The sequence below is a fragment of the Grampus griseus genome (assembly GCF_964374135.1).
Source record: "Grampus griseus genome assembly, chromosome: 2".
Classification (NCBI taxonomy): domain Eukaryota; kingdom Metazoa; phylum Chordata; class Mammalia; order Artiodactyla; family Delphinidae; genus Grampus; species Grampus griseus.
In genome coordinates this window covers 159,228,055-159,253,766 of record NC_139018.1, presented here as the reverse complement: position 1 = coordinate 159,253,766, position 25,712 = coordinate 159,228,055, and the positions used below count along the sequence as shown (strand labels likewise).

Sequence of the window (25,712 nt, the reverse complement as noted above, 5' to 3'; positions counted from 1 at the left end):
GTAGGCGGATAGGATAATGGGCCACGGAAGGCAGGTGTCAGGACGTCTCCAGAGTGGAGACTTCCAAGTTCTGACCAGGGGGAGAGGACTTAGGAAGAGGCAAGGGGAGAGTTGATGAGCGTGTTCAAAAGGCCAGCGATGTAAGCGCAAGATGAATCTGGAGACCAAACAAGTTCAGGGGAGCTGGCAGCGCTGGGGGTGCAGGGGAGAAGCGCTGGGATGTCCATAAAGGGGTGGCAGGAAGATCCACCCACAATAGAAACAGTAGCATCAAAACTAATACTATGGTGTGTTTCCTCCGTGTTACTCTGTGAAGGAGTAACAAGAACCCCCTCCCCACCCCACCCCACCCCACCCCCATTGTGCACGCCAAGGCTTCCTCTTCCTCCCAGGAAGACAGGGATTGAGTGACCTGTTCTCCCTAAGAGGAAAGGAAGCCCAGTCTCAGCTCACAAGCTGCAAACTGTGTCAACAGCCTTATGCTCTGGAGAGTGGGGAAAGGGAATGATTTCAAAGGCATATCTCATCAGCTGAACAGATTTCACAGAACCTCATGTTGTAACGTGACATGACAGAGTGCACGGGGTCTCCTGGGCATTGCTGGTGGGAGTGTAACTTGGTCCAGCATCTACTGAGGTCAGTCTGGAAACATCCATCAAACTTATACATGTATATACTCTCGTACACACCCACAAATATACAATTCATTTTTAGGTTTCTATCCAAGAGATACTCAATGCCAAGTGGCTGAAGGACAAAGGTTATTCACTGGGCTGTTGTTTGCAAGAACAAAACACAGTAAACAGGGCTTCCCTGGTGGTGCAGTGGTTGAGAGGCTGCCTGCTGATGCAGGGGACATGGGTTTGTGCCCAGGTCCAGGAAGATCCCACATGCCGCGGAGCGGCTAGGCCCGTGAGCCATGGCTGCTGAGCCTACACGTCCAGAGCCTGTGCTCCGCAACGGGAGGGGCTGCAACAGTGAGAGACCCGCGTACTGCAAAAAAATAAATTAATTAAAAAAAATAAAACAGTAAATAATCGACATGCTCATCAGCAGACAATGTCCCATCTGTAAAAAGGAAAATTAGTAAACAGTTTCAAAAATAGACCCTTTTTATGCTTCCATATACAAAGATCACCCAGCCATTTTCAGCAGAAAAATCAAAGCCCAGAAGATGATAGGTAGTATTTAAGTAACAATGTGAAAAGAGAATACAGTTTCATATTTGCTCATGCAAGAATGGTATTCTTTGAAAGGGTCCACAGGAACTTGGTAACAGTGGTTGCATAAGGGGAGGTGAGCTGGAGGGAAGTATTGTGTAATATCCATGTATAATGTTTGATTTGGGAGCTATGAATATATTACCTTTGCAAAAATCAAGTAAATAGGGCTTCCCTGGTGGCACAGTGGTTGAGAGTCCGTCTGCCGATGCAGGGGAAACGGGTTGGTGCCCCGTTCCGGGAAGATCCCACATGCCGTGGAGCGGCTGGGCCCGTGAGCCATGGCCGCTGAGCCTGCGCGTCCGGAGCCTGTGCTCCGCAACGGGAGAGGCCGCAACAGTGAGAGGCCCACGTACCACAAAAAAAAATAAAAATAAATCAAGTAAATAACATATTCTAAAATTTTTTTAATTAAAAATAATCACAATGCAATCCCTATCAAACTACCAATAGCATTTTTCACAGAACTAGAACAAAAAATTTCACAATTTATATGGAAACACAAAAGACCCCGAAGAGCCAAAGCAATCTTGAGAAAGAAAACCGGAGCTGGAGGAATCAGGCTCACTGACTTCAGCCTATACTACAAAGCTACAGTAATCAAGACAGTATGGTACTGGCACAAAACAGAAATGTAGATCAGTGGAACAGGATAGAAAGCCCAGAGATAAACCCACGCACATATGGTCACCTTATGTTTGATTAAGGAGGCAAGAATATACAATAGAGAAAAGACAGCCTCTTCAATAAGTGGTGCTGGGAAAACTGGACAGCTACATGTAAAAGAATGAAATTAGAACACTCCCTAACACCATACACAAAAATAAACTCAAAATGGATTAAAGACCTAAATGTAAGGCCAGACACTCTAAAACTCTTAGAGGAGAACACAGGCAGAACACTCTATGACATAAATCACAGCAAGATCCTTTTTGACCCACCTCCTAGAGAAATGGAAATAAAAACAAAAATAAACAAATGGGACCTAATGAAACTTAAAAGCTTTTGCACAGCAAAGGAAACTACAAACAAGACGAAAAGACAACCCTCAGAATGGTAGAAAATATTTGCAAATGAAGCAATGAACAAAGGATTAATCTCTAAAATTTACAAGCAGCTCATGCAGCTCAATATCAAAAAAACAAACAACCCAATCCAAAAATGGGCAGAAGGCCTAAACAGACACTTCTCCAAAGAAGATATACAGATTGCCAACAAACACATGAAAGGAGGCTCAACATCACTAATCATTAGAGAAACGCAAATCAAAACTACCATGAGATATCACCTCACACTAGTCAGAATGGCCATCATCAAAAAATCTACAAACAATAAATGCTGGAGACGGTGTGGAGAAGAGGGAACCCTCTTGCACTGTTGGTGGGAATGTAAATTGATATAGCCACCGTGGAGAACAGGATGGAGGTTCCTTAAAAAACTAAAAATAGAACCACCATATGACCCAGCAATCCCACTACTGGGCATATACCCTGAGAAAACCATAATTCAAAGAGTCATGTACCACAATGTTTATTGCAGCTCTATTTACAATAGCCAGGACATGGAAGCAACCTAAGTGCCCATCAACAGATGAATGGATAAAGAAGATGTGGCACATATATACAATGGAATATTACTCAGCCACAAAAAGAAATGAAATTGAGTTATTTGTAGTGAGGTGGATGGACCTAGAGTCTGTCATACAGAGTAAAGTCAGTCAGAAAGAGTAAAACAAATACCGTATGCTAACACATATATATGGAATCTAAAAAAAAAAAAAAAAAAAAAAAATGGTTCTGAAGAACCTAGGGGCAGAACAGCAATAAAGACTCAGACGTAGAGAATGGACTTGAGGACATGGGGAGGGGGAAGGGTAAGCTGGGACGAAGTGAGAGAGAGGCATGGACATATATACACTACCAAATGTAAAACGGATAGCTAGTGGGAAGCAGCCGCATAGCACAGGGAGATCAGCTCGGTGCTTTGTGACCACCTAGAGGGGTGGGATAAGGGAGGGTGGGAGGGAGATGCAAGAGGGAGGAGAGATGGGGATATATGTATATGTGTAGCTTATTCACTTCATTATAAAGCAGAAACTATCACACCATTGTAAAGCAATTATACTCCAATGAAGATGTTTAAAAATTAATTAATTAAAAAAGAAATCATGCTATCAAATTAATCCCCATATAGTCCAACGAGTATACTATCTTCCAAGGTAGCAGGGAAGACCCCATAATTCTAATCATTCGTCTCATTAGATGTTCAATGAGCCCAGAGGATGATAAGGAATAAATAGGGACACCTAATGAGCGTTAATTTTTAAAATAAATTCTCTACAACCTATGTGAGGTTATCTTTCTATAGGAATCAATTCGTATCACTAAAAAACTTTTCGTGCAATTCCATAAGACACAAAGGATATCACTCCTCTCTTTGAAAATAATTTCTAAAACTCAATTTTATATGAAATATACATGTATAAGAAGAGAAACTTTACTCAGAGAATTGAAGAAAACCATATCAAAAAGCTATCTACTAGATCTAAAATGGCAATGGTAGATCAGAATTTATAACATCCATATTTTATATACTGAACATGTAAATACCAAACTCCACTGTTCCTAGAATAAGAAAATTAGTCTCTTAAAGAAAACGTTTTCGCCAGGCTGGGGTCCCAGAGTAATAGTATAATTCATATTCATTCTAATGACAATAAAAACCTCAGCACTCTCTGCAAAAAAAAATTTTAAATAGTAAGAAAACAGCTCTGAAACAAACAAAATATATATTCAGGAGAGAATATATTACTTTCAACTCACTTGCTTATAAAATATTAAATATAATCAAATGGTTTGTTCAAATATTGTTTTTCGGGCTTCCCTGGTGGCGCAGTGGTTGAGAGTCCGCCTGCCGATGCAGGGGACACGAGTTTGTTCCCCGGTCCGGGAATATCCCACATGGTGCAGAGCGGCTGGGCCCGTGAGCCATGGCCGCTGAGCCTGAGCGTCCGGAGCCTGTGCTCCGCAACGGGAGAGGCCACAACAATGAGAGGTCCGCGTACCACAAAAAGAAAAATAAAATTGTTTTCCCAATTAAATGGAAAATTAATCTGTCAATTTAGTTATAAACAGAGAAATTTAATATTTTCTGATCATCAAATATTTTAATTATTCAAGTAATTAAAATTTTTAGAGCTAATAGAATCGATGACTATGTTGGACCTTGAGCAACATTTTAGGCCGCCTTTTTTTCCTCATGTCCCCCTAATGCCTCACTTAAGTAAGTCCCAGCAACTCTTACCCTCTAATACCATGACCTTTTAGACAAAGCCTTAAAAGCCTCCGGGGGCTTTCCCAGGGCAACTGTGACCAACTGTCATACAGCAAAAATTATAAGGATGCAGAGACACTGTTAGTAACAGACTGAGGGTGCTCACTTTTTAACACCTGAATCCATGCTCAGTTACAAGATATTCTCAGGGGAAGATCAGAAGTTGAATAAGTGGATGAGGAACACCGTGCTCTCTACCAGGTCAAGGTTTTTGAAGTAAAACTTGCAACACAAGCCAGGATGCAGCCAAACATCGATGACTCAGAAGTATGACCGTGTTTCTAAGATTTACTCACATACATGACTTAATATTTAACAGGTTTTCTTCGCTTTACCTATAATCTGCCATTTTTAGCTTATAACTAATAAAAATCACAATATCATATCATACGGCATAAAAATGGCCAATCTAGTCCACCCAACAAAGAATCCAACTGTAATACATGGTATCAGAAAAAGTAAAAATTATTATGGACTTTTTCCTTTCAATTTATCACAACACTTATTCACTCAAAAACACATGGTGGTGGGGGGCTTCCCTGGTGGCGCAGTGGTTGAGAGTCCGCCTGCCGATGCAGGGGACACGGGTTCGTGCCCTGGTCCGGGAAGATCCCACACGCCGCGGAGCGGCTGGGCCCGTGCGCCATGGCTGCTGAGCCTGCGCGTCCGGAGCCTGTGCTCCGCAACGGGAGAGGCCACAACAGTGAGAGGCCTGCGTACCGCAAAAAAAAAAAACAAAAAAAAAAAACACACGGGGGATGAGTCGGAGCTACAAAGAGTAACCAAGACAACACCAGTGCCATTTTAGCTCATGGAAACAGACATAAACAAAGATAAATTCAAATTCATAAATGTTATAAACAGAAGGCTGATGAAAGAAGAGACAATAATGTAAGGGCAGCAGGAATGTCCCCCTCCTGCAAGCATGAGGATTAGGGAGTGTCCCCTGAGGGGTGGGGGCAGGATGCTTGGGGTTGGATACATGAAAGATAAGAAGGAACCAAATCTGTGAACTGGGAGGGACAGTCAGCCAGGCAGAGGCGAAAGGGAGACAAGGGTGTGTGGGGCAGGGAGAGTGTTAACGGAGCATCTATCTGCTGAGTGGAAAGATCTAGTGCAGAGACACACACACACATTCAGGACTGTGTAGAGAGGAATTAAATAAGAAGGCAAAGTCCTAAGACTGAGAAAGGATGGCAGACAGAACAGAGGTGAAGACTGCTGGCCTTAGGGCAGCTTCCTCCAGGAATGAGGACAGGCAGCACAAGCCCAGGAAGGTTTGTAAATGCAGTGATGGGAACAGGAGGATACAAGAATGAATTCAGGGAAATAAGGGATTACCGCAGGCAGGAAGAAACACTGCACTTCTCAGAGGGTTTAACTTGATTCTGATTAATATCCACATTGCCATTTTATCTTACAGTTTGGGAATTATGGTATTTATTTAAAAGAGAGAGAGAGAGAGAGAAAACATTGCTCCATCTTCTAATCTTGTGAAGTTTGATTTACTAAAAATAAAAAGATTTCAAGTAATATGTTCTTCTTGCAAAGGAGTATATATTTCTACAAATACATAAAGTGAAACCTAAAAGCCCAAACAAACCCCCCTGCCTTGCAATACCATCAGGTGTATGTTGTGGAAATTACATGCTTATTTTTCAGTATTTTCTTCTTTAAAAAGAAAGCTGATCAACAACCTCCTTTCAGCCAGAAGAGCAGAGAAAAGAAAGAGAGAAAGGAAGGAAGGGAGGGACGGAGGGAGGAAGAACTGAAGGAAAAAAAATGTCTCATAGGGCTTCCCTGGTGGCGCAGTGGTTGAGAATCCGCCTGCCAATGCAGGGGACACGGGTTTGAGCCCTGGTCTGGGAGGATCCCACATGCCGCGGAGCAACTAGGCCCGTGAGCCACAACTACTGAGCCTGCGCATCTGGAGCCTGTGCTCCGCAACAAGAGAGACCACGATAGTGAGAGGCCTGCGCACCGCGATGAAGAGTAGCCCCCGCTTGCCGCAACTAGAGAAAGCCCTCACACAGAAACGAAGACTCATGGGGCTTCCCTGGTGGCGCAGTGGTTGAGAGTCCGCCTGCCGATGCAGGGGACACGGGTTCGTGCCCCGGTCCGGGAGGATCCCACATGCCGCGGAGCGGCTGGGCCCGTGAGCCATGGCCGCTGAGCCTGCGCGTCCGGAGCCTGTGCCCCGCAACGGGAGAGGCCACAACACCGAGAGGCCTACGTACCGCAAAAGAAAAAAAAGAAACGAAGACCCAACACAGCCAAAAATAAATATAATTTTAAAAGAATGTCTCATAGATACACAGACCCAATGAAAATACTACAGGGCACATATACCCAGGCCTCAGTGGGGGAAAAAAGAACATAAAACCATTGGGCAAAATGTTTTAGTGCTTAAAAACGGCCATTTTTTCAGGACCATTCCAGAATCCTGTTGAAGGTAGCTGGAAAAAGCTTGTATAAGACTGATTTTGAAAAAGTATACCTACCTAGATCATAACATTCCAAAATTTTAAATGGCTTAGAGGGATTCAATTGCTACAGGCAGGCTGCAGGAAACGGGTAGTGAAAACAACATACTGTAAGCCAAAGATGTTAATGCAATTTCTTAACCAGGATTTTTAAAGGATAGCAGTTCCCCTGCTCACTGAACGTAGAAATAAAGAACAAATTTTCAAAAGCAAATGACATACAGATGGGTGGGGATAAAGAGAGACGAGAAAGCCTGTATTTTTTTCATGGTCATATTTAATGACACAGCTCACAACAAAATCTTGAAGACTGCCTGCAATGAATTTATGAAAAGGCACCTGAGGGTTGTAGCTAAAAAAGAAAATGCACCTTTATCCACAGCGCAAGCTCGAAACATCTAGTTCTAGCAGCTGTATTCACAGGGAAGAAAATCATCAGCTACGAACAGACTCCCGTGAAGGTTAATCCACACACCACCAAAGATTTTTCACTTGGTAGAATTTCTGAAGCACTTCCCTGCTGCTTGCAGGCTTTGAGCTCCATAGGCAAAAGAAGCAATAAAAATGGCCAGTCATAAAGGAACAGGAGAATTGACTAGTACCCCTTAAACTGCACCCCTCACTCTAAGAGCCCATGGGCAGCCCTGTGTCTCCCGAGCTCCATTCACTTCACAAAGGAACCCAGAAGCTTAGGAAGTGGCCAAGCAGAAACCCTAGTAAGACACTCAGCATTCTTAAATGGCATCCTTAGATCTAATCGTAGCAAAGCCACGCGTGCTTGCCAAAACCAAAAGGGAATATAAAAAATGGACACAGACACAGAGATGAACACTAATATCACTGTTATGTCAGATTATGTCCTTCAGAAAAGAACCAGAGATGATTTTAAATGATTAACTTTTATTTTAGTTCTGGTAAGATGCCATGGAAGCAAGAATCCAATTCTGGAAGGATGATGAGGGCATTAGAAATACACCAGGGATGAAAAGGAACCAGCACAGCACAAATGCTCCCAATACGCCAGGAGAAAAAGAGCCAGCGACTGTTGTGACACAGGGAGAGTTACCGAAGCTATTCTTACCCAAAATAAAGACAGGAGAGCAGCACCCAGCAAGTGCCCACGATGCACCAAAACCTGGATCTGCATTTTGAAATGTGTTACTCACTCAATCTTCACGCGTGAAGCCAACAGTGCGTATTATTTCCCCCATTTTGTCTACAGTGAAAATGAAGGTTGCAGATTTTACGCAACCGAGAAAAGGTCACGCCAGTGAGTTACGTGCCACTGAATTTACACAAGGGTAAAATGCTTGTCGCTCCCACGAGAAAACACCGTCCAAAGGGGCCCTGCACGTGGCTGGCAAGGCTCCCTGGGAAACTCGTGTTTCCTTCTCGGAAGAATGTCCACCAGCCCCCTGCGCTGCAGTCCTGTTCTTATATTTGATGCTATGAGTCCACTGTTCCTTGATAATACAAGTAGAAAATGTGTAGGGTTTCTGAAAAATAGTATGTGTCACATACAAAGATGACACTATCATTTAAACCTCGACTAATGTCAAGACATGTATTATAATGGCAGACATCCCATTATCAAAGCGCAAGATAATCTGCTCTTGGCATATCCAGGAGACATGACACCTCTCTTCAAAGGTTGTTTTGGTTTTATTTTTGGTGTTATTGTGAACATGACATGTTTCTGCTATAAAGAAACTCTCCGGCATTTTTATAATGAAAACTAAACTTAATTTTTTTTTTTTTTTTTTGCCGTACGCGGGCCTCTCACCGCTGCGGCCTCTCCCGCTGCGGAACACAGGCTCCGGACGCGCAGGCCCAGCGGCCATGGCCCACGGGCCCAGCCGCTCCGCGGCACGCGGGATCCCCCCAGACCGGGGCACGAACCCGCGTCCCCTGCATCGGTAGGCAGACTCCCAACCACTGCGCCACCAGGGAAGCCCTAAACTTAATTTTTAAAGCGATCGATGTTTTTAGTTTCTACATTTGCTGCTGCTAGAGGTGAACACAATTCTATTAGCTTTGGCACAAGTTCTGCGAAACTTTGCCAACTAGGAAATAATATTAATAAATCCCCTGTCTTTTAATAGAAAACTGTAGAACTTTAGAAATTGGGAGGCAGGGGCCTTTGATTATTTTTAACCAGATTATCAAGTCTTTTGGTTACTCAGTGTCTTTGTGCTAAAGAATAAACAAACCAACCACATCCCAGTTACTATTTAGCAGGACCAGAGCCTAACCTCCTGTCCCATTAGTGCGGCAGAGACCAGGAAGCCCGGCCAGTTCCCATGTCAGACTTTCCAGAGCTCTTCCTTGTTCTAAGGGGTTGACCCTGCAGTCATTTCACTGACCGGTTTGCAGCTGTTGTAATCAGATTTCTGAAGAAGCCACCTCCTCATTTTGTCATTAAGAAAGTATGATCAGTTCATATTCTGGAAAACCAGTTATATGTCATCTGGATGGTTCTAAGTGTCAATGAGATGAGATTTTTTTTTTTCCCCCATTTAGAAAAGGTTTTTAAGCACTTGGGGAAAGATGAGGATCTTGCCTGTGCAGGTGGATGGAAGAAAAACCAACCACGGAGAGAGGTGTGGGCCCACAGCATGACCCCTGACCCCGTCATTCATCATGCCAGGGTGAAATGGGCAAAACCTAGGAACACGAGGACTTACTGACTGACTTACTCACTTTTCTAAACTATCCCCATATAAAATCTGGATAAGCTTAAAAACGTTGCTTCACTACGCTGTTTACTCACATCCAAAACAGACTCTAATTTTTAAAATTTACTTCTGCTCTAGCTCCTCAAAACTTTGGCTTTAATCAAATTACAATGAAATGTAAAAATGAAACACTTTCATAGTAACTTAACTTTTCCATGATTGTGACTATACCCACTGTGTAGCACATGAATAGCAATCATAATACATAAATATTTTCAAAAGTTTTAAAAGGATCAGGATAAGCAGACAGTGTTGGACTCTTCTCTTTTGAGAACAGGACCAATGATAAGCATTCATTCCCTGGCATTATTTTATTACATAGGTTTTCTATTTAACCATCAGCTATTTTCTAATTATAATCTCTAGGAGTCAACAAATACAAGCTGATGTAAAAACAGACCTATCCCTGGATTAGCCACATTCATTTCAGAAGGAATAAGTGATGAAAATTCAGAAATGTTCTGTCTGCATGAAAAAGCCTGGAGCAAAAGCATCGTGGCTGGAGACAGTGACAAAAGTGCACAAAAGAAGAAGGAAAAAGGCAGTTCAGTGCTTCTAAAACTCATGGCCTCACAGGCTCCAAAGGGGAGGGGACGGCCCATTCAATGTCAAACCTAAACCTCGTGATCACCACACATTTAAGGTCTTTCCCTGAGTCTGCCTCCCTCAGTATAATCTGCCTATTACATGCAGTTTTTGCTTGATGGAAAGAACCTTAAAGCATGGACTTTTCTCTAAAGGTCAGGGCAGTCATCCCCTGTAACAGAGCGTAAGTGGTGGCTGGAATGTGCCTTCCACCTCCTAGGGTTTTCTGTTAATTGGCTTCAGGCCTGTTCACCCAGACAAGGTAGTGAAAATGGCAGGCTCCCAATTAGCTTAAATTTCCCTTCAGGTCCCTCTACATTCTGGTCCCAAATTCTCCCAATCATGTATTGTAAAGTTCCTGCCTCCTCTTCTGTGGAATTTATTAGTTGCAATAAACGGTGGGGATAGAAGAACAAAGGCAGCTTATGATCTATTTTCTGCCAATATTAAATTATACTCCATGCAGAGTCAAGGAAATGGTAATCGTTAAAAGGAATTCAGATTTCTTAAAGCATTGTCATACATCAAAACTGGGGAGGCTTCCCTGGTGACGCAGTGGTTAGGAATCCGCCTGCCAATGCAGGGGACACGGGTTCGAGCCCTGGTCCGGAAAGATCCCGCGTGCTGCGGAGCAACTAAGCCCGCGCGCCACAACTACTGAGCCTGTGTGCCACAACCACTGAAGCCCACGTGCCTAGAGCCCGTGCTCCGCAACAGGAGAACCCACCGCAATGAGAAGCCCACACACTGCAACTAGAGAAAGACCACGCGCAGCAACAAAGACCCAACGCAGCCAAAAATAAATTAATTAATTACAAAAAAAGAAAAAAAACTGAGGGCGGTTTGCTATGTTTTTTGTTTCTTGGGTCTCAGAGTCAAAATTTCGGAAGCAGGAGAACATTTTTAAGGCAACATGACAGAAACCCATTTAGTTTTCAAATCCTTTGTGCTTCCTCTGAGAGCTCCCAGGAGAAGGAAGTCAAGAGATTGAGGTAAGAAAAGGATGTCTTTGAAAGATGCTCAGTCCTCTACCTTCTGAGATGACCCTGAAGTAGGATGCCGCTACAGGCAAATCTGAGCAAGGTGAGTCAGTCATGATTCTGGAATCATGTTGACTTTGACTCCAAGTGCTTCCTGGGTGAGAGTTCAGAGTTCAGATACACCACCTACCTTTAGAGACAGAGGTAAACTTACCAACACTCTAACAGAGGGAAGGAAGATTCAATCCTCCCCTTATCAATCCCAAAAGAGAAAGCACCTCAGCTTCCAGAGGTGCCTGCTAGCTCAGCACACACCCTCCTTTGTCCTTTTCATCCCTACTGTTTATTCCCACTGGCAAAGCTGATGTGGTCATAATTGCCTTCAAAAAACAGAGATAATGAGAAACAAGCACTCTAGTAGGAAATAGAGCAAAAACAAAACGACTGGAGGCATATACAATCTAGAACTCTCTTGACCTCTTCAGTCCAGATGGCGTAACTAAAAGAAGACATCAGTTCCACTCCGGTGATCCCAAAGCATAAAGGCAAGGGCTGATTTTTTTTTTTAACCATATGAAATATTCTTTTATCTACATGATGCCACTCCTTTACTATACTTTTAATGGCAAAAAAAAAAAAAAAACACACACAGAAGAGACATCAGGCCATTAAAGTCAAATGACTCATGGGAACAGTTAAATGAATAAATCCACAATTAAATGAGAATGGCTGGACTAGATTTCCAGTGTATCCAGCATAACCTATTTGTACTCTTCTGCCCAAACAATTGTGCTTACTTTTGGCCAAAGTTTTAATACGGGTTTTGTTTTGTTTTTGCTGTTCCTGTCCAGTTAAATAGACTTCAGGCTAGTTAATTATCCTGCTGATGGTAAATCATTAAATTTAATGAATGGATCGGCATTTCTTAAACTGAAGCCAAGGAAGAAGATGACTGCAGGCTCAGGAGTCAATAAGCTAATGTCATTTACAGTGGCTACACATATTAAGAAAGCACTTTTTTTTTTCTTTTTTAACTTTCTTATCATGGAACAAAAACTTCAAATAACTTCAACAAAAGGCAATCAAGGCTTAGTTTTGGGGAAAAAAAAAAGTTGTTTGTGTCTCAATGCATCCCTTTTGCTTAAAAAGAAACCCCAAAATTACAAAGAAAATCTATACTACTTCCTTAAAAACAGGCCTACAACCGCAATAGTAAGACAAAGTTTTATATACATATATATATATATATATATATATATATTTTTTTTTTTTTTTTTGCGGTACGCGGGCCTCTCACTGTTGTGGCCTCTTCCGTTGCGGAGCACAGGCTCCGGACGCGCAGGCTCAGTGGCCATGGCTCACGGGCCCAGCCGCTCCGCGGCATGTGAGATCTTCCCGGACCGGGGCACGAACTGCATCCTCTGCATCGGCAGGCGGACTCTCAACCACTGCGCCACCAGGGAAGCCCAAAGTTATATTTTCAGAAATAATTAAATGTATCATATTTTAGAAACTCTGGGCTGCCAATTTTTTTCTCCTAATCTTGCAATAAAAATGGTCAGATTCAGCATCTTTAGCTTGAATGGAGCCCTGACTGTGTTTAGTGATGAGCAATTGTGTTTCTGGGAAGGTAAACCCCCATTTCCACCCCCAGCACCAGGAGGTCAAACGCAATTAGTCTAAACCAACACAGGTACTTGTACTGACTTTGATTTCAAAACGGGTAGGCAAGTCATGAGATTCTGGACAACAAAACACAAAGGGCATCTGGTGGGCGGGGGAAGGGGGAGGTGACTGACAGGAAAAGCTTATCTGCTTTCAAATGGGCCACAGTGAAGAGAAGGGCCCGGCCCCCTACCTCTGCAAGGATGTGATGGTCTGGACCCAGCAGGAAAGGACTAGCCAAGCCTGCGGGGCTCCGGGAGAAGCTGGGGAACCTTGACCCTCAGGAAGACCACTGGGCCAGAAATGAACCCCTACCCTCGCTTCCCCCTGACTTCTTGTTAAAGGAGCAAGGAGTAGTTCCTTATCATGCAATCTAGATGTTCTGTATTAGCACACAATGCTTTTCCAACAAATATACTAAGACACACTGAATTTGTCTGGGTACCGGGCATGAATCTAAGCCCTCAGCAGGTATTATATCACCAATGAGGCCAGCTCTATGATTACCACATCCGCTATGTCCACTGTGTGAATAAACTGAGGGGCAGACAAGGTGAGCAAGTGCCCAAACCCCACACGTGGTGAAGAGCCGATAGCAGCCAGTCTGACCCCAGACCCGAGGTGAACTATCTCAATCCTAAAAAGTTACTTCAAAGTGATAATTTTTGCAAAACAATACAGATTTTAAACTAATTAGTGTTACTATTTCATTATCACTGGGTTTTCACTTGTTTTTATCACTTGTTTTTCCTAAGTAGAACTTCCATGGTTTTTAAACTATTTAAAATCATTTCCAGGGACTTCCCTGGCAGTCCACTGGTTAAGACTTCGCCTTCCAGTGCAGGAGGTGCGGGTTTGATCCCTGGTCAGGAAGCTGGGGTCCTACATGCCTTGCAGCCAAAAAACCAAAACATAAAACAGAAGCAATACTGTAACAAATTCAATAATGACTTTAAAAATGGTCCACATCAAAAAATATATATTAAAATTATTTCCAGCACACAAAGTTTTATACTCCTTACTATAGGATAAAAATCATTCCATCACAGGTATCAAAGGCAAACTGTCCTTTTTTATTGTTTCATAATCAAACACCCCACATACACAGAACTATTTTAGGAGGTTTATGCTGTAAAACATAGACTGAGATGAATTCAGCAAAATACTTAGGGTTTCTTTCCACTGATATCATTAATCTAAATTGAAAAACAGCTATTCCAGTATCTAGGCAACCGAATTATCAATAATTTTAGAAATTATTGAAACTGATACACAACAAAGCATTCTGTCACCGAGTACTCACCCAGTTTGTGATCCATATGAACTTTTTAAAGAATATAGATGACGAAGGAACCAAATAAGTGCATTTTTAATATCAAAACTAATAAACCTACAAAGAAAACACTGGCGTTCCCACTACAGAGAAACACTGTGACTAACAATAAACAATTAACACTTTAAAAAAACAACACTGCAAGAATTTTTTATACATCAAAACTTACCAGATAAATTCTTAGTCTTCATACCAACAGTTTTGTTGCAAACAGTCCTCTTCCCAAGCCACTATGTATACTGAGTGGTAACAATTCTGATTTCATGAATTGGAGGTGACTGCCCCACAGAGTGAACTAAGCTACTCTGAAAACGTAGACACCTACAACAGGTCCTTGACATTTATGAAAGGACAAGTCCCCAGACCTGACAAGACAGTCTAAATGCTGAAACAACACTACAGCTTATATTTTTCCCATAAAGTGAAGTCAGGGATAACAGAAAATTTATTTTGCCTCTTCAGATCCTTTGACGTAATTGCCTCTCAGTCGAGAGGAGAGCCCATGGGTGGTCTTGAAAGTCTACCTATAAACCACATTATTCACACCAAATATCTGTGCCTCACAGCCTAACAAGCTCTACGGTGGTGATGCTTGAGAACCTACAGCACCTGCTTATGAGAAATCTTTGATGAGGAACCACCACCGAAATAGTCTACACTTATGTTACGCACACTCTGATACGGAGCCTGGTCCTTAACTGCAGTCTGGCAGAATCACTTATCTCCAGTCATCACTGTGATGGAGGGCAACGTCTGGGGGATGGGCTAGGAAGTTACACCACCGACGCATGTAGAAGGATTCGTTTGTGTTACCTGTTCTTGCTTCTCCAGCCACTTGTCCACCATTGGGTGACTGGCACTCAGAGATGAGCGAGCATTGTCTCTCTGAAATTGGTTAGACCAGTTACTAGTGTCCCGTGGGAGGCTTCTGTAGTTTTCATCTTTCTATTCAAAAAGAAACAAAAAGGTGTCTTGTAAAAAACCAGATCTTGCAAATTAATGATGCACCTGGTTTTTCAAAAGTAGCAGAAAAATGATTCTACATATTTAAAATGTTTTTCCCATGTCTATACCAAAAAGCTGACTGAGGACATTCCCTCCAGGTCAGACCTCAGAAATGCAGTCACCTGCCTGGGATAAGGGAGTCTGAGGGCTGTAGCCACACACACAGGCCCACAATAGACAGAAGAACACACTCTGCCCTCCTCTCGGATACACATCCCCAAGCCAAGGACATGCACCAGAAAATGGAAAATACTTCTATACCAGCCTTTAATCATCACTCAATCACGGCATTTTCTCTTTTCTTCTTCCTTCCGATCTTAGAATAATACTGTGTGATATTTTCTATAATTCACCAAAAATGTTTAAAACAGGGAAGACAAATGAATTTGCTCTTTATTTAGATCCTCGCAGTTCTGTGACTTTGGGCAAGAGATTGAAGACTCTGGGTTCTTCTGTTGCCTCCCTCACGAGCTAGTTGTAAACATTAATTCAAATATCAAGTAGAGAAAAAAATTAGTCTATCCCAATACATGGTACATAAGAGACACACAGTTGTTCACCCCGACATGCTTATGACGAGTGATGTCTTTACATAAAAACCTAGTCAACTGATAAATATTTATTTAATACACCCCAGAGCAACCAAGGTATCTCTTTCAAATAATAATTTATAACAACTTGCTTTGGCTTTAGAGCTGCAAAACTTAATTTCAATGTTCTGAAAAGAAATGAGAAGGCTAGGATAAGGTAGGAAAGTCGAACATTTTAGTTTAATAACTAAATCCAAATATCTCCTACAAGAATAAATTTAAAATGTTAACCTCACTTTAACCCACTTACATCAGTGCCCACTTTAAGTACCCAAATGTTTTCCTTAAAAACTTTGCCAAGGGTAGCGTGGTTGTAAATATCATCATATACATGATTGATCCTTATTCTTTATTACTTAAACCACATGAGCAGTCAGCACACACATAGAAACAAAAAAGTGTAATATAATAGATTTGCATCGTATAGACCTTAGCAATAGACCAGGATACTGCTTTCTGTTTCATCAGAGAATAAAACTTAAAAATGAATTGATTGGGCTTCTCTGGTGGCACAGTGGTTGAGAATCCGCCTGCCGATGCAGGGGACATGGGTTCGTGCCCCGGTCCGGGAAGATCCCACATGCCACAGAGTGGCTGGGCCCATGAGCCATGGCCTCTGAGCCTGTGCTCCTCAACGGGAGAGGCCACAACAGTGAGAGGCCCGCGTACCAAAAAAAAAAGAATTGATTTTCCTGGACCTATGCCAATGCTGTGACATATGAAAAAGAATTTTTTAACCTATAAAGATTTACCAGTATACTTTTGGCATGAAACTTTGTAATTTTTTAAAAATCAAACTACAGAAAATAAACTTTAAAAACTCGATAGGAGAATTAACCATTAGCAGCAAGTACTTTTTACTAGTAAAACTCTGTAACTTTCTGGTCACTATGGCTCAAGAAAGCTGTGATAGGGGCTTCCCTGGTGGCACAGTGGTTAAGAATCCATCTGCCAATGCAGGGGACACAGGTTCGAGCCCTGGTCCGGGAAGATCCCACACGTCACGAAGCAACTAAGACCGTGCGCCACAACTACTGAGCCTGCGCTCTAGAGCCCGCAAGCCACAACTACTGAAGCCCGTGTGCCTAGAGCCCGTGCTCTGCAACAAGAGAAGCCACCGCAATGAGAGAAGCCCACGCACCAAAACGAAGAGCAGCCCCTGCTCACCGTAACTAGAGAAAGCCTGCGCGCAGCAACGAAGACCCAACACAGCCAAAAAGAAATAAAATAAATAAAGTTATTAAAAAAAAAGAAAAGAAAGAAAGAAAGCTGTGATGGGGCATAACCACAAGTAAAAGGAAGATGCTGGTAAGATTAGGCTGCTGCTCCACACCCAGGGATGAGGTAGTGACCTTGCTTACAGGAACGTGGAAATGGTAAGCTAAGCAGAGGACATAGACAAAGTCGAAAGAAAAGAATGAAGCAAATGAAGAAACTAAAGCTCACTGTATCTCAAAATACTAAGAGCCCTTCCTTAAAACTTGAGCATAGTAACTTCAGAACAAAGCGAAACTATCTGTTTCACATGGTTGTCCCTAAACTTACTGACCAGAAATTCAAATAAATCATAAGGGGCAGATAAACTTATTAATGACAGAACCTTAAACGTCCACGAAGAGAGAAAGGATTGGAAGTGTGGCGAAACACAAGCACAGTTTTTACGTCAAGGATCGCACAGGGTCCTACCATTGGCTAGGGACCTGGTTTTTCTATTCTTTTCCCACCATTAGAGGTGATTATTATACCAACTCTTTACTTTGAAAATGAATAATCAAACAGAAAGCATTAAAAATCTATCCTGCCTTTTTAGTAGGAACTGTATTTCAGAGAAACCAATAGTGCCAGTCAAAGGGGAAAGCTTGTCTTTTCAGGAAAATGCCGAGGTATGGAAGTAGAACCATTAACAGTATTAGAAAAGTCACCGTTTTCAACTCCTAATGAAATCATTCATTCAGGCAAAGATAATCAGTGGATGCTAAAACCATTAGGTGAAAAGTTGATAATGAACCGGATGTATGCATAGTGACAAAATACCACTTGCAAAGGGAAAAATATATCTTTAAAGTAAAGAGACCGGAGGCCACAAAACTCTCTTTTCCTGATGTCTAGAATTCAAAAAGCTCCTGGTACTTCCTTTTGATTCCTTTTGAATCTCCATCATTATTCGTCTTCCCTTAAATGGCCCCTGTGGGCTCTTACTATGGACCACTCACTACCGTCTCCCTGAACAAGCTCAAAAAGGTACAAGTGCAAAACCTCCTCTCTGACAGCTTCTACGCACAGGTCACCAACACTAAACTGATTTTCTGAATTCATGATCTAAATTTCCAACAGGATGTCCCAAAGGTATGTACCTAATCTCCACAGTCTCGTTAATCCAAAGCTCATGGCCAAGATCTTACCCTTCGGCCATCACCCTAGTTCAGGATCGACGTGCCTCTCTTCTGAACCATTACAGCAGCCTTCTAGTTGGAGGCTGGCTCAAACCTTCTCTCCAACAACGCTCCAAAGAGAATTCTTCTAAAATGCCCATTAGGTCACGTCACACCTGGAACAAACATGAGGACCCGTGGTGTCACAGGAATCCTCACCTCCGTCAGGATTTTCCTGAGCCCAGACTCCCAGCAATATTTCTTCTGTGAAAATACTCACTGCTCTTCAAGGTCCAGTTCCCAAGCTGCCTTCCCTAAGAAACATTTCCCGACTCTCAACAGAACAGATAATGTCATGCTTTCTGAACTACTAAATTCCGATTTTACTCCTAATTATAGTTCTAACTTATAATTTAGTTAATTTTTAAGATTGCTATTTCCATGATCACACTGACACCTAGGCAGAAGATCACCAGTCACCTTTAAGCTCTAGCACTTAGCTCAGTGGCCTGCACCTACGTGGACGGCTTTTTCTGGAATACTTACTATGTTTCCTACTTTCACAAGGTTTCAAAATCCCAGAATTTTAAAGGAACATTTCTATCTGTTGTTTTAAAAATCAAATCAATAAGGAAATGCTTTAATCAGGTATCACAACAAACTTCAGTGGAAATGCACTTTCACTGAAATACAATGACTGTACTTTTAAATTTATACAGAAAGATGTATACCACTGTTAGACGCCTATTTCAATCTAATGTCACACCTACAGTATACAGTGTCTGTGGGAAAATGTGATTATTTCCAATTGCATCTAAAAAGTAGTGTGGCATTTCTCTATGTCAATTATGACATGTAATTCATGCAGCAGGCCACCACAAAGTAATCATATTAAGGCAGATAGGGCTAAAAAAAAAAATCAAAAGATCTGTCCTTTTGAACTCCATCTGAAAAATTCTACAATTTTATATTCGTAGAATCAACGTTGAGTATTTAATTGGTAAGAAAAATAAAACATACCCCCATAACAAAAAAAATTCGAATTCAATGTTGATATGATAAAGTCAATAATAAATGCATATATTAATTGATTTATGATGTATAAAAAGTCCAGTTACAGTCACCTTAGTCATTACCAGGTAAGTGAAGAATTTCTAAAATATATTACTAATCATTATGCAACGTATCTGTTATTTTTGTCGACAGCACCATGCAGGTGCTACTAGGATTTCAGCAATGTTCGTCCTCAAAATCCTGTCTGAAGTTTGGATCAAGTGCACACACAGAGTATAGTCCTATGAAGCTGTGATTAGTATCTGTGATGTGAGCACATCCATAAACCTAATAACATACAATGTATTTTCTACTTACATTGTATTTTCTACAATATATGCATGGATAGTCACTGTTTTCAACTGAAATGGATACAATGCATTCTATTTTCAATTTGAAAATACTTTTTCCAGTGTAAATGATTTCAAAATTATGGTACTTTTAACTATGTCTATGCAAGACTACATTTTTCATGGACCAAACTATAGTCAACTACAAAAAAGTCAAAATGTTTGTTAAATGTATTTGCAAAACTATTTCATAACCTGAAGAAAAAAATAAACCAACAAATGTTTTCGTCACTGATATTTTCACAAGTTAGAGTTGAATTTATAATAAATTGGAGAATGGGATTTTAAATCTATTTTATTCTATGATCAAATTAATGTCTCCATTCTGTATACTGGCAAACTTTAAAAAGAAAGAAAGAAATCTTTTTCTTTAGACTTATAAAAATCTAGCAGTAGGACCAATATAGAAAACCCTAAAAATTACTGAATTTGCTAACAATAAAAAATCATTAAAGCTACTACTTTACATCTAAAAGATTATATAAGAAAAATACCATAATGAATTACTCTCCTTTTTTTAAAATTATAACTTTAATCCTCTCCTTAAGAGACTGGCCCAAACATCCACTCAAGCTTTTGCACTGGGTGGAAAACTTTTCCTCTTGCCAGAAAAAAAACAGATGCTCCTTGCTGTGAGCAGGCATTTTCCTTATCATCTAAATGTACTGCCACATCATCAGGTGTCAAAAAGCCACCCAGGCTGAGAAATGCATATTAATTTGCTGCTCCAGGGTAGCCATAGCTTGGTTATGGAGTAAATCTCTTCCAGGGTAGGGAAAGTGACTGTCCTTTCTGCCCCCTCCCTGAGCCAATAAACAGAAATAACACAGAACCCACCCAAGGCCTTGGGATAGAGGCTTATTCCTGGCATAGTAAGCTGCAGCTCCAAGGTTTTATCTCTCAGAAACAGCTATTTAGCTGATGGTCAGATTTCCTGGCAAACCTACATCCCTACTGCAGAAATACAGGAATATTTCATAAACATCATAGAAGTAATGGATATTTTTCTGTTAGCAGAGGAAACCCAACTATATTTGCACGTTATCTCAATGTAAAAATTCCAAACATCTTTTAAAAAATCACTAGGAATTGTGCCATATTTTGAAACACCAAACACCTGATGCATATAGATGTCATTTTTGCACCCTCTATGCAACCTATGGTTTCGAATATTCCTATGTGGTTTTAAGGTTTTAAATTTACAATATTTTTCAACTCTGCAATTGTGGTCAAAGAGAATTCAATCTTCCGCTTTATCATTTCCACAAGAAAAGACAGACAAAAAACAAAGGAAAACCATTTTCAGGATGTCTAACCTGAAATTATGAGGCTGAAGTGAAATGAGTAATTATGGCTTAGGACAATTTTTTTTTTTAAATTGCAGGAAGCTTGCTAAAATCTTCAGTAGTCATATTGTCAATTCAGTGTGGCAGCCCCATTCCTGCCCCTGGGCCAGAGTTTGTCTTTTGTGTCTCCTGACAGCTATACCAGAGTATGACCTTGGAAGCAATGCCAAGGCTAAAGCTTAAAGATAACAACCATAAAATGGTCTGTAAACAGGATTGTTGTCAATGTACTTTTCTGACCTTCAAACCACCCTCTAGATATAAATAAGAATTGGGGGGAGGGGGGAGATAAATAAATAAATTCACACACACACACACACACACACACACACACACACAGGTTCAATAGCCAACTTGTAAATGAAGTCAGAAAGTTTGGCAGTCCCTATCAGTTTAAACCAATTGCACACCTATTAAGGCATTTCTCAAAGTAAGGAAACACAGGATTTTATTCCAAACACAATAATTATCATCACTTATCTTAGGCACATGGCTATTTTCAACTGTAATGAACTAAAAAGCACTATTCGAAATACATGGTGACCAGTATCCTGCATGCAATGCCTAACGTTGTTGATCAGAGGTCAAACAACCGGTTCCATATTAGCGATTAATTCCTGTCCCTAAAGTACTGGTACCTGTATGTATACATCTTACTTTCGTTTTTGATAATTGCCTTCTTCCACATTCTTAATCATTATTAATGAGAGGGGTGGAGGAGATAAAGAAAATAATGTGTGTTTAAAATTGGTTCCTACAAACATACGGACACCAAGGGGGGAAAGTGGCAGGGGGGTGGTGGTGGGATGAATTGTGAGACTGGGATTGACATGTATACACTAACGTGTATGAAACAAATAACTAATAAGAACTGCTGTATAAAAAATAAAATAAAATAAAATTTGTTCCTACTTCTGAGCAGAACTATGACAGGACAAAGAGGATTCGAACATTCATAGATTTTTTTTTTTTTTTGCTGTACGCGGGCCTCTCACTGTTGTGGCCTCTCCCATTGCAGAGCACAGGCTCCGGACGTGCAGGCTCAGCGGCCATGGCTCACGGGCCCAGCCGCTCCGCGGCATGTGGGATCTTCCCGGACTGGGGCACGAACCCGTGTCCCCTGCCTCGGCAGGCGGACTCTCAACCACTGTGCCACCAAGGAAGCCCCATAGATTTTTTGTCAAAACAAAATTCTGTCTAATAGTAGACTATATATCTATCATTTATTTATCTATAAATATCTATAAATGATAGATATATAGTCTAGTAAAATGCGGTAGAATTTGCAACAAGAGACACTGATTACACACATTTTAAGTTGTTTAAAATTAAAAAACAAAAGGGTCAAAGTCCAAAGATTTTGAATGTCAAAACATTTACCACAGCACCTCTTTAGCTCAAATTTCATAAGTAATAAATATTTTATTTTTAACTATTTTAATTTTCTTTTTAAACCGAGTTTATGTTTTGAACAGAAATTAGTAAAAAAAGAAAAACAAAACAAAAGTTGAAAAACATTAATTTAGCCAAGCAAATTTTTTTATTAATGTATAAAGTAAAATCTCCTAGCGTGCACATCAAATTTTCTTAGTTTTCTTTTTCCTTTGAAATGTTAAAGGTACCATACACAGTTCTCAAAACTCATTCTGGCCTTAAAAATTCTGAACTATAACTCATGCCTTTTCCAGCATGTATCATAAGTACATGCTCAATAGCTTCTAGATCATAAAATTACATTTAGATCAGTGGGGACACTCAAAAATGTTAAATACACCAAAAAAAAAAAATCATGTTGGAACTCTTCAATATGGAAGAACACACTTGAGAACTAAAATTAATTTTGCAAATAAGTTTCCTGTTGCACAGCAAATGCTTCAGGTTGACATGTTCACAAAACCAGAAGCTTGACATTATAGGTTTATCTCACAACTTACAACTGACCTTGTTAACAGTCTTGATATCAGGTAAGAAAAATAACCCCTGGAACAGATACGCATCAGGCTATAACATAAAGGATCTGGCATAAAAGGGGTTGGTCAAATCTCACATGGAGGTACACCAACTTATGAAGGCCATGGTGTTTCCAGAGGTGACCATCAGAGCACAAAGGTCTCTGAAGCTACCAGACCTGCTTGTGGAGCAGACCAGGAAATCCAAGAAGAAAAAGATCAGCAAAACTGAGCCTCATTCAGGCTCCTTATTGGAACCAATTTCCCCAGTTGTTCCTAACCCACCTCAACAGTTCAGAAGGCCATGAAAAACTTTAGATACAGAATTTTAAAAGCTGGAAGGAAAAAGCTAGAGAACAGCCAGCTGAAGCTCTCACTGTCTAAAAAAAGAAACGGGGACTCAGAGAAGTTATGACAAATGCTCTATGGAGATTAGGATGACTAACCAGATCCCACAGTTATATCTCCCCACTTCAATGCCCAATTTCTGAGTGATGACATTTCCAAGTTCTCATTCTCCATCTAAGCAGGAAGCGCGGTTTACCTGGGTATAACTTCTGATATCCAGCCGTTCCTATATAATGACCCCCTCCCATGGGAAAGTATCTCCCAAGTTCTTGCTTGTCAAGTAAGACAAAGCCATTACACAATCTTGAATCACAACTTCTATTTATGTTACAGACGTTTGGTTCATTGATAAATACTACATAGTCTTAGGAATAATCAAGCGTAAAATGTTTGTTTTAAAATTGTCTTAGGGACTTCTCTGGTGGCGCAGTGGTTAAGAATCCCCCTGCCAATGCAGGGGACATAGGTTCGAGCCCTGGTCCAGGAAGATCCCACATGCCACGGAGCAACTAAGCCCATGCACCACAACTACTAAGCCTGCACTCTACAGCCTGCGAGCCACAACTACTGAGCCTGCATGCTGCAACTCCTGAAGCCTGTGCACCTAGAGCCCATGCTCCGCAACAAGAGAAGCCACCGCAATGAGAAGCCCGAGAGCACTGCAAGGAATAGTAGCCCCCGCTCACCGCAATTAGAGAAAGCCCGCACGCAGCAACGAAGACCCAACTCAGCCAAATATAAAAAATAAATAAATAAATTTATAAAATTATTTTAAATACAATGATCTCTTGTCTGATATAACTGGGATTATCTCCTTTATCTTATGAAAACATGCATAAGGGGTGAGGAGAAGGTAGATGGGGAGGAAGTGTAATCTTTTTTCAAGTTACAAAGACGTTATCTCCACCTGTGTTCTGAGGAACTAAGGAAAAGAGCTAAAAGAGAAGCAGCAAAACAGCAGCTCCCGTTTAATTCCTTTCACAGAATTTCACAAAAACCACCACGGTCACGTAGTTGTTCTACAGCCACCTACACCCCACAGTCAGCAGGGTCGGGACCCCCACTTCTGACCTTACTCCTTCCACCAAGGGCAAGTGTAGGAGAAAAACACAGGATACCAAGGCTGTGAGTCAGATGCCGTTCATTTTCCACAACAATAGAGAATGTGAGCGGCGCTTGCTGGACTCCACGAAACCAACTGGAATCTGACACAATTTTCCAACATTTTAGAAAGTGCTACACGCTTCTTATTTTGAAGGTACAAAATACCCATCTACATTTTCATTTTCTTTCAAAGACACATAACTCCAAATGTTCATATCTCAAAACTAAAATTGTAAATAACGATCGCATCTGGCATCAGGAGCGAACTGCACAAGAGAGGGAGGGAACAGATGCGAGGAGGTGAGGGAGAGAGAGTAAAACCCTTAGTCACCTGATTCCAAAAGATCTGCCATCTTACATCTTATCCAAATGTGCAAGATGAATCTTTTATGCTTACCTATCTAAATAGTTTACCTTAATTTTAAAGCAATATATATATATATTCAAAGAAATTGCTAAAATTTGAAAACATTTTTACCTTAATCTTAAAGCAATATATATCCAAAGAAATGACTACAATTGGCACCATATATAATTAATGTGGCAATGTAAATATTAGCAGCTCCTTACATTTTTCCGTTTACAAACATAACTTCAATGGACTGGGTGGGTCAGCAGAACAATTGAGTCATTCCTGTGAAAAGTTCTCGGGTACCATCTACAATTTAGTTTCTGTAAAGTTCTCCCCTTAATTGTGAAATGGCCTCCTCAGGTAAACCATTTCCACAGATACATTTTTGAAAAATGTAGAAGATCATTTTTATCTCCTCTACAACTTTCCGTTAAGCAATTAAAATAGGAATCTAAGAATAGTCAGCACTAATCAGCAGTAAGTAATAAAGTTTATTAATTATTAAAACTGGCATCATTTTTAAAACTTCACCAAGTCTATATTATATCTTAACATCTTAGGCGTGAGTAAAAATATGCTAGCTTCATTAATATCACTACTAAAAATCGGACTTTGTTAACTGATCTCCATTTCTTTCCCTTTTTGGGGGGAAACTTTTGTCTTTGTTTTCTCTAATCCTTGTAATTGATATTATTGTTGTTAGTGTTATTGAGAAATAATACATTCAGCCCTCTTCTTGATATCATACGTGCATTGCTCAAAACAGCTTAACAACAGCAAAGTAAATAATGATATAATTGGGTTATAACCCAAAAACCAAAAGAAGTTATCTATGAGGCTCCACCTCCACAAGAGAAGCAATTAGAATAAAGAAATTAATGGCTCAGACTTCTGAAGAATTAAGTCCTT

General features: G+C 40.8%; 1 protein-coding gene across 13 annotated transcripts in view; it reads right to left on the bottom strand.

The window, feature by feature from the left end:
* PARD3 (par-3 family cell polarity regulator) overlaps positions 1–25,712 on the bottom strand; it is a 638,153-nt gene that overhangs the window by 316,177 nt on the left and 296,264 nt on the right. For 11 of the 13 annotated variants that reach the window (XM_082648190.1, XM_082648201.1, XM_082648198.1 and 8 more), the window contains exon 5: positions 15,148–15,279. The exons of the other annotated variants lie outside the window; for them this stretch is intronic. In XM_082648190.1, the coding sequence (XP_082504316.1) occupies positions 15,148–15,279 (132 nt within the window). The remainder of the gene's footprint in view (positions 1–15,147; positions 15,280–25,712) is intronic. 13 annotated transcript variants of the gene reach the window in all.